A 9,394-nucleotide genomic window follows, 5' to 3' on the forward strand; every position below is an offset into this window, starting at 1 on the left:
GCCTTACGACATAGCTATTTCATTGAACTGTAGCTTTGCTGTATATCCAGAGTTCCTGGTCTAGCCTGTTGAGCTGAAATTTATAATACATTTTCAAATATACTTAGTGTTATATTAGAAGGTTGACTATAGTTGAAGTATCTACTAGTGTTCACTTTTTATGTTGATATTACTGAACTATATCACTTGTTTCTATGTGAAATTGTATTTCAAATTATAGCCAGAAGTGACCCCATTTGTAAATTGACTCCTCTGATGGTCTCCATTATTTTCACAACAACTGGGTTTAATATTTCTAAAATGCTTCCTTGTTATATAAAATTTGGTAGCTCCTCTGTGTTCAGTTTCATGGGTTAAAATGTTTAATGGAAAAAAAGTTTAAAATTTATCTTACCTTAAAGGTGTTACCAAATTGAAAATAAGCACTAGATGTTTTCAACTGAAAAGATTTCCAAGCAGTTTTTACAGGTTTTATTTTCAACTTTATTTGAATTATGAAAGCACTACTTTAAAAGTATGATAGATATTTTAAATAACTACCTTGGTAAGTCTGTCTACACATTTGTTTCTCTTTGATTTGTATATAGGATGTTAAATTTCCTCTTATGTTGGATGTGTATGAACTATGTACACCAGAACTCCAAGAGAAAATGATCTCTTTCCGATCAAAATTCAAGGATCTAGAAGATAAAAAAGTGAATCAGCAGACAAAGACAGTAGGTTCTTATTGCTGATTTTTTAATCTTATTATTTTAATCTTCAACAATTACTTTGTATTGTTATTTATTGTAGAAATTAGCTCATATACAAATCCCACATATATTGATGTAAGCCTTTAAAGTTTTAGGTGTATTTTAGCATATGAAAAAGAACTTCAGTTATGGTAAAGTGTTCTTTATAATAGAACGGGCCCAGTGCATGAATTTGTGCACCTTGAAAGCACTGTGGGCCACGAGGCTGCAGTGGGCACAGAGGCGGGTCTCGGCCCACCCTTTGTGCCCCTGCTGGACCCCTCCTACAGCGGTCCCCCGGTCTCCTATCTGCCAGTGGCTCCGCTTCCGCCGTTGCCAGTCCCGCTCACACCTGCCGATGGCATGGAGCGATTGGGACCTGTGCCAGCAATGGGTGCAAGCCAGGCCGGCATCATCAGCAGGTGCGAGTGGCAGCTGCTCCCCTCAGGAGCAGGGGAAGGCAGAGAAGCCCTGAGGGGCCATTGGGGCCAGCAGGTGCGAGTAGGGCTGGCTCCAGCAGCAGGCCCAAGCGCCGGGCGGGACTGCGTAGGAGCAAAGAATTTTCAGTAACCACCAGAGGTTCGCCCGATTACAGTGACTGGTGCCCCGCCTTGGTCTGGTGCCCCCGCTCACCTGCTCCACCATCCTGCCGCGGCCAACGCCCCCCCATGTTCCGCGCTCTGCCACCTGCTGCTGATGCCTGCCAAGTTTCACACGCACCCTCTTGGTGGCCAGCGCATGTCATAGCGACCAGTTCGGTGGTTCTGCTGTTTGGTCTATTTGCATATTAGGATTTTATATATATAGATAAGCTTAATTTCTTTTCTCCTATAAACTGCAGCTTATGTTTCTTTTCTATATATCTCCTCAAAGCATATATAGAAAAACTTGCCTAGATTTTCAGTGTATTTTATTATTTTCCTTGGAATGCATGGAATTATCTCCATATCTCCATTTTTTTGTGTGGAAATGGTGGTATAAAATATTGATTGACTCATTTATGCCCACTGAGAAAACTATCTGCTGTTGATATGCTTGTAACTGCTAAAATTATAACCATATCAACTTCATATTTAACATTATGTTATTTTGGATTTATATAAAGTATACCTGTGTTACTATATATTGGATTTATTTTAAATGAAAAAGTTATTTCCTGTTAATAAAGATTTTCAGTGTGATATTATCATATGTCAGATTTTAAATTCACCCACTCGGTGTGGCTTGGTGGTTGAGTGTCAACCTCAATTACCCAGCCACACTGTGAAGGAAGTCACAGTTCAATTCCTAGTCAGGGCACATGGCCGGGTTGCAGGCTCGATCCCCAGAATGGGGCATGCTGGAGGCAGCCAATTAATGATTCTCTCTCATCATTGATGTTTTTATCTATCTCTCACCCTTTTTCTCTGAAAGATCTTTGTGTTATTTTTCTCTATTATTTTTTTCTTGGCCTAATTCAATGACTGTCTATGCTTAAACTCCTTTTTTCTGCTTGCTTTGTGTTTATTTTTTCTCTTATTCTTAAGGTAGGGGAGCTTAGTTTTTATTTCAAACTTTTCTCTATTTTCTAACATAAGCATTTAGGGCAATAAATTTCTCAGCAGTGCTTTCACTACGTCCTACAAATTTCATTATATTGTATTTTCATTTTCATTCTATTCCTTGTATTTTTTTTTCCATGTATTTCCCTTGAGACTTCTCTTTGATCTTGAATTATTTAGAATTATCTTGTTGACTTTCTAGATGTTAGAGAAAAATTTTCTGCTATCTATTATAGATTCTAGTTTGATTCCATTGTAGTGAAGAACATACTCGTGCTATTTAAGTTTTTAAAAATTTGTTGAGGTTTGCATTAGACGCTTCAGGATGTGATCCAGCTTGTACACTTGAAAAGAATGTGCATTCTGTTGTTGAGTGGAGTGTTCTGTAGATACTGGTTAGATCCAGTTGGTTAATGGTGATGTTGCAGTTTTCTGTAACCTGGCTGTTTTTCTGTCTAAGTCTATCCGTTGTTGACTGTGGAGTGGTGAAGTCCTCAACTAAAATTGTGCAATTGTGTGTTTCCCCATTCAGTTCTGTCAGCTTTGACTTTGCATGTTTTATAGCGCTGTTATTTGGTGCATATACATTTAGGATTTTTTGTCATCTTGGTGGAGTGAACCTTTCATTATGCAATATTCCTCTCTGTCCCTGTTTTTTTTTTATCCGAACGCTACTTTATCTGATTAATATTGCTGCTGCTGCTTTCTTTTAGTTACTGTTTTCATGATACATCCTTTTTTTATTCTTTTACTTTAAAATTTCCCATACTGTTATATTTGAGGAGAGTTTCTTATAGATCTTATTGATCGTGTATAGTTGGATCATGTTTTTAATCTAGTTTGTTAACCTTTTTTATGTACAATAATTTACATTTATGTAATTATTGATTCGTTAGTGTTTAAATCTATTATATATTTTCTTCAGTATTTTGTCTCATTTTTGTCTTGTCTTCCTATAGATTACATGAACATTTTCTTTTTAAGATTTTTAGAGAGGAAGGGAGAGAGAGAGAGAAGCATGGATCAGCTGCCTCCTGCATACCCCCTACCAGTTATCAAGCCCACAACCCGGGCATGTACCCTGACTGGGAATCGAACCAGCAACTTATTGGTGCATGGGATGACTCCCAACCAACTGAGCCACACTGGCCAGGGACTAAACATTTTTTTAGAATTCTAGATTGATTTATGTATAATATATTTAAATGTATTTCTTTGCATAGCTTTTTTGGGGTTGCTGTAGGTATTACATTATATACAGTTGACTCTTGAACCAATGTGGAGGTTAGGGGTATAGTAAAAAATGCATGTGTAACTTAAGTTGGTCCTCTGCATACACATTCCCAACCACCAGTTGACACTGAACAGTGCTGGTTTGAACTGTGCGGGTCAGTTGAAAGCAAACTGCATATAAGTAGACCTGTGCAATTCAAACCCATGTTATTCAAGGGTCAGTTGTATATGAAAAGGAATGGTTGGCCTAATTGTACTTTTTTGTTGTAGTATCCTTTGATTTCTTTTTTTTTTTTTTTTTAATATATTTTATTGATTTTTACAGGGAGGAAGGGAGAGGGATAGAGAGCTAGAAACGTCGATGAGAGAGAAACATCGACCAGCTGCCTCCTGCACACCCCCTACTGGGGATGTGCCCGCAACCAAGGTACATGCCCTTGACTGGAATCGAACCTGGGACCTTCCAGTCCGCAGGCCGACGCTCTATCCACTGAGCCAAACTGGTTTCAGCCCCTTTGATTTCTTGTTACATATTTAAACTGCTTGCATTGTCTTAATTTCTATTAGAGTTTTCAAGAATTTTGTGCTCGTATGCCTATATAGGTTGTTTAATTTTTTTGTATTGCACATGGAAATTGGTTGATGCAAGAAGTGCCCACTTTAAAGATCTTTGTCTAAAGTAGTAAGTCATGCTTCTTTTAATATAGGTAAATAATTGCTGAATTAAATATTTGTTTATTTGGGCCAAAGTGGCAGGTGACCATGGCTCAGTAGGTTGAATATTAATTGCAGTAATTTAACTTCTGTTTTTTGAGGTAGCTTTTTCTTTTCTTTTTTCCCCCACTTACGTGGTTTGATAGTATTTTGGTGAAATCTACAGTAATAAAAGAGAAAGATGCAAATTGACTGTACCTTTGCGACGACCGCCAGCCAATCAGGAGTAAGTATGCAAATTAACCCAACAAAGATGGTGGGTTAATTTGCATACACAGGCATAGAGTGCAGGTGTGCTGCACTGCCCCAGCCACTCAGGGCCTCTGGGCAGGGTGGGAAGGTGGGAAGGCAGCGCTGGCAGCCAGGGGAAGGAAGGCCCATTCTTGCATCGGGCCTCTAGTAAAATTATAAAATTGGGTTTTCCTTTACTACCCTAGAGCACTGTTTATCTGTATTACTATATTCATTGGTATAATCTCTAGCTTTAGTGGTTTAACATTGATCCTGTACTCAGAGGGTCTGTTATTAATACATACAAGATTTTATATTATTAAAATGTAGGACCTTTGCGTTTCCAATTTTATGTTAACTGTAGTTATATCATTTTAGTAATTTGCAAGGTAGACTAGATTTTGTCTTTGTTTTGCCTTATGTGTAACTTAATTTGATCCTCTGCATACACATCCCCAACCACCAGTTGACACTGAACAGTGCTGGTTTGAACTGTGTGGATCAATTGAAAACAAACCGCATATAAGTGGACAGTAAATATTTGTGGAAATGAATATAGGTATTCACCACTTTCTGCAAGTTCTCATTACGTCACTTCACTTTTATGAAAGACCTACCAGTTTTAGCCAACTGAAAGAAATTGAAGAGGAATTTTGCTTTTATGAAAAAAGCCATTACCATACTAATGTAGGTCTTTTGCTTTTTGTAAAAGTAAAGTGGAATCATGTGAACTTTCTGAAAGCAGGGGATACTATTCGCTTTATATATGCCAGTTTGGCTTTTGAAAATTTTCATAGAAATGCTACTTTCAGATACTGGGGAAACATGTACTTTCATTGAGAAAGCAAATTTTATTTCTGATATCATGGTTTAAAATTAAACATTTTTTTCCCTGCAGAGTGAGAAAAAGAGTAGTCCCCAGAAAGACGTTAAGTATGAACCCTTTTCTTTTGCTGATGGTAAGTGAATATTCATTTCAATTGAGGTGATGTGTGTGTGTGTGTGTGTGTGTGTGTGTGTTTGTTTTAAGGTAAAATTACTGTCTAGTCACATAACTTTTTTGTTTGTTTTTTTAGTTATGCTTTAAAAAAAGTCAGGATTCTTGAAGTATAATTTATCTCAATATGACATACAGTAAAAATCACTCTTTTTAGCATAAACTTCTAAAACATCTTTCATGAAGCCTTAACTTTGGACAGTCGTTTCTTACTGGATTCTAATAATAGAGTAGTGCTAAACTTCAAAACATAGTTCTTGCTTGTTATTTGGTTTTAGAAAGCACATGTCTGTTTATTTGTCTAATATTACTGAATTTATATTTTCCTTTAGACATTGGCTCCAATAATTGTGGATACTACGATTTACAAGCAGTGTTAACACATCAGGGAAGGTCTAGCTCTTCAGGTCATTATGTATCATGGGTGAAAAGAAAAGAAGGTAAAGATTCTATTTTTTTTCCAGTTGTTACATACTATTTTAATAGTTTAATATAAATTTTATAATTGGTTCTCAAACTTTTCGATTTCAGAATCCCTTTACATTCTTACTTATTGAGAACCTTCCCAAAGAGCTTTTGTTTATGAGGATTATGTTTCTTATTTACTATAATAGAAATGAAAACTGAGAAGTAAATTAATTTATTCAAAACTGACAGTAATAAACCGATTACATAAATATTTAAAAAATAAAAATCATAATTCCCCCCCCCCCAAAAAAATGGCAAGAAATGGTATTTACATTTTTGTAAGTCTTTAATAGGAGATAGCTAGATTCTCCTAATTATTTCTGCATTGTCTTTTGCTTTATCACACATTGTGTAGCCTTAGGAAAATTCTAAAGTACATTTGAGAAAATGAGGGGGGAAAGGTACTTAATGCTTTAGTAGTGTTATGAGAATAGTTGTAACCACGGAACTCCTGAAATGGTTTTGAACCCGAGTAGTCCCTGGATCATGCTTTGAAAATTGTTGCTATGGTAGATGGAATACTGCTGTGCGTAAAATACCTTTTTGGAATGGAAAACTGAAAAAATGTGAATGATTTTAATTTCATTTCCCTCTCTCGTTCTTCAGATGAATGGATTAAATTTGATGATGATAAGGTCAGCATTGTGACACCGGAAGATATCTTGCGGCTTTCTGGTGGTGGAGACTGGCATATAGCTTATGTTTTACTATATGGCCCTCGCAGAGTTGAAATAATGGAAGAGGAAAGTGAACAGTAATCTTCATTTTAGCTATTTATGCTTAGGTGTGAAATAAATGTTATTTGTTGATCATTTCTATAATCCAGAGCTTTAGAGGAAGATATGTAAGTGGTTTTGTTTTCCCTCATATGGAACAAAGGGCAGAAGCAGACCACTCCGTGTGTCAACGTAAAATATTGCAGAAAAGAGAAAATTGCCTTTGGACTGTGCTGCTCTGTATAAAGGTGACAGAAGAAATTTTTTAAAAGCTTATTTCTTGCATATTAATTTTCTAAAATTCTGAGTTGAAATGCCTTTCAACCATTATCTTCTTGATAATTTTCCCTGCCTTTTTCAGCTCAATATTCAGCAATGAAATGTTTATTGCACACCTATTACTGTTATTTGTTGTTCTTGCATGGTTCAAACCACAGGTAATTTCCTTTGCCTTAGCCAACAAATTTTGCCAGGAAGATGGAAAGGAAGTATTGCTCTCATTGTGCTCTCAGTGCTGCTGTCCACATAGCCCATGGAAACATGGATACAATCAAGTATTTGTCCAGCCTGATTGTTGCTGGCTTTTCATGACTTTAAAATAAATTGTGATCAATAGTACATTTGATTATACATTTATTACTGTCTCTGTGATGTACTATGGTTTGTACATTAACTCTGCAGTAGTTTGTAGTAATCTTAAAAAGATGTTGACAGGCTCTGGTTGCTTATTTTTAGAAAATAGGGATATTTAATAAAAAAGAAAAAGAGGGATTAACAGTTTTTGTCCAACAGTTTCAAGTCTTTTGTCTATTGAGTTGGCTGAAGTTCCAGTGTTAACCCTGATGGTTAGTTTTACTCTGCTGTTAAGTATCCATTTAAAAACGTTATCTTTGCCTGTTAGTATTATATTGTTTAAAAAGAAATACAAAGTTGTAAGAGCAATGGAGTTTTTTGGATGCTGAATGCAGCATTTATCAGTCAGATCTGTTCTTTGGCTCAGTTCTTTATTTTTATACTTGTCAGTTCCTAAAATCTTAATGTCTTTTTCACAGCTTAATATCAATGATTTTTCTAGTGATGGTAGGAATACCAAGAGTATGAGGTATTTCAATATAGAAGGTTTAATATATTCCAATTAGTCAGTTCCTCATCTTTCTCTTAGGAGCCTCGATTGTTAGAGAAAGAATAGAATATTACCAAATTTGTCTCTGATTTCAAGTTGGGTATTTATAATTAAGTTTTGGGGGTTATCATGAAATCTCATCTTTGCTTACTCTTGTTTTAATGCTCTGCAGAGCACAGACAGCAGTGACAACTAGTAGATTCCTAGAGAATAATGGCGATTTTTGAGTTTGAGCAATGTGATATAATCTGAGAACACTACAGGACATAAAATAAGTATTTCAGGGAAACTTTATTTGTATATAGCTTCTTCAGCTAATCTCTAATTACTTGAATTATTGGCAATCAGTACTTCCTTTGCTTTGAGGGAGGGTGCAGAATAGGATGGGGAAAATGAGACCCTAAGAATTGTGATGTTTTTTATATATTGGTATGCTGCTTGTAATTCTGCAGTTTTTTTATTCAGTTATATTTGGCCTGAACCATTTTGAGGACATAATTTAGCAACTGAAATTTAGATTTTCTGATTTGCAGGATGCTGTAGCTGCTAGAGATCAGGTGAGGTAGATTTAGAACAAAGTATATAAACCTATAGAATTAGAATTTTAAAATTGTAATTGTCATTATAAAAAAAAACTTTATTTCATTTGATCCAAAAAAAGCATTATTCCAAAGATATTTTAAGGATAAGAAATTGGACTTATACCAGTGTTGTTTTAAACTAATAAGGCTGTTTTAGAATTCAGCCTTGCATGTAGGGTCTTTGAGAGTAAGCAAGAAAAGGTCTTGACTCCTGAGTGTGCCTTATATGCTGTGCCACTAGCACGACGCCCTTTTGATACTAGAGCTGTGCTGTATACTGTTGGACTAGCTAGTGAAGTTAAGCCGAAGCAAGAACATTTATTGTATAATGTGCATTTATTTAGTAGTAATTCTTCTCGATTCAAAACAATGATAACAATCTTAGATCCCTAAAGGATAATGCTTATGTGGGGACAGGAAAAAGATCTGTCTCCAACCATTACTACCTAGTGCTTTGCTGTTTACAGGGTGCTTTCACAGACATCTCATTTGAACTTCACAACAATCCCTGAGCAATGTATCCCTATTTTAATGACTTGAGAGGTTAATTTTTATAAGGCTAAAGGAACTAGGTTTTAGACTTCACCCCATTTCTTCAGCAAACATTTTCTGTAGTGGGCCAGATAGTAAATATTTTAAGCTTTGCAAACTATAACTTTTTTGTTGCAACTACTTAATTTGCCGTTGTAGCAGGAAAGAAGCCATAGACAATACCTAAAAAAATCAGCATGGATGTGTGCTGATTAAATTTTACTTACAAAACCAAGTATTAAACGGACCATTGTTTGCTGATCCTCTGTTTCAAAGCATGAGACTAGAGCAGCCATATGGATTCAGAAAGTCTTATTCTGGGATTTTCAGAATAGCAAGTTAAATTTCATAACTGCTAATGGCATGCAGAAACTAATTTGGCATAGTGTATTTTAGGAAATACCATGCCCCTAAATATCGCTTATTGACTTAATAACACATATAACAAAAATATATTGTGACCTTGAGGTCACATCACTTTGGCCATTTTTCCAACCTCCTACTCCCTCCTCCCAAAACCCTGAGATC

General features: G+C 35.9%; 1 protein-coding gene across 2 annotated transcripts in view; it reads left to right on the top strand.

Annotated features, from left to right (window-relative positions):
- Positions 1–9,379, top strand: part of USP14 (ubiquitin specific peptidase 14) — a 47,079-nt gene extending 37,700 nt beyond the window's left edge. For both annotated transcript variants that reach the window (XM_008160165.3, XM_054723774.1), the window contains exons 13-16: positions 588–716; positions 5,349–5,409; positions 5,780–5,887; positions 6,522–9,379. In XM_008160165.3, coding sequence (XP_008158387.1) covers positions 588–716; positions 5,349–5,409; positions 5,780–5,887; positions 6,522–6,673 — 450 coding nt within the window. In that variant the 3' untranslated portion in view covers positions 6,674–9,379. The remainder of the gene's footprint in view (positions 1–587; positions 717–5,348; positions 5,410–5,779; positions 5,888–6,521) is intronic.
- The last annotated feature ends 15 nt before the right edge of the window (positions 9,380–9,394 follow it).

This window comes from Eptesicus fuscus, chromosome 12 (genome assembly GCF_027574615.1).
Source record: "Eptesicus fuscus isolate TK198812 chromosome 12, DD_ASM_mEF_20220401, whole genome shotgun sequence".
NCBI classification, from domain to species: domain Eukaryota; kingdom Metazoa; phylum Chordata; class Mammalia; order Chiroptera; family Vespertilionidae; genus Eptesicus; species Eptesicus fuscus.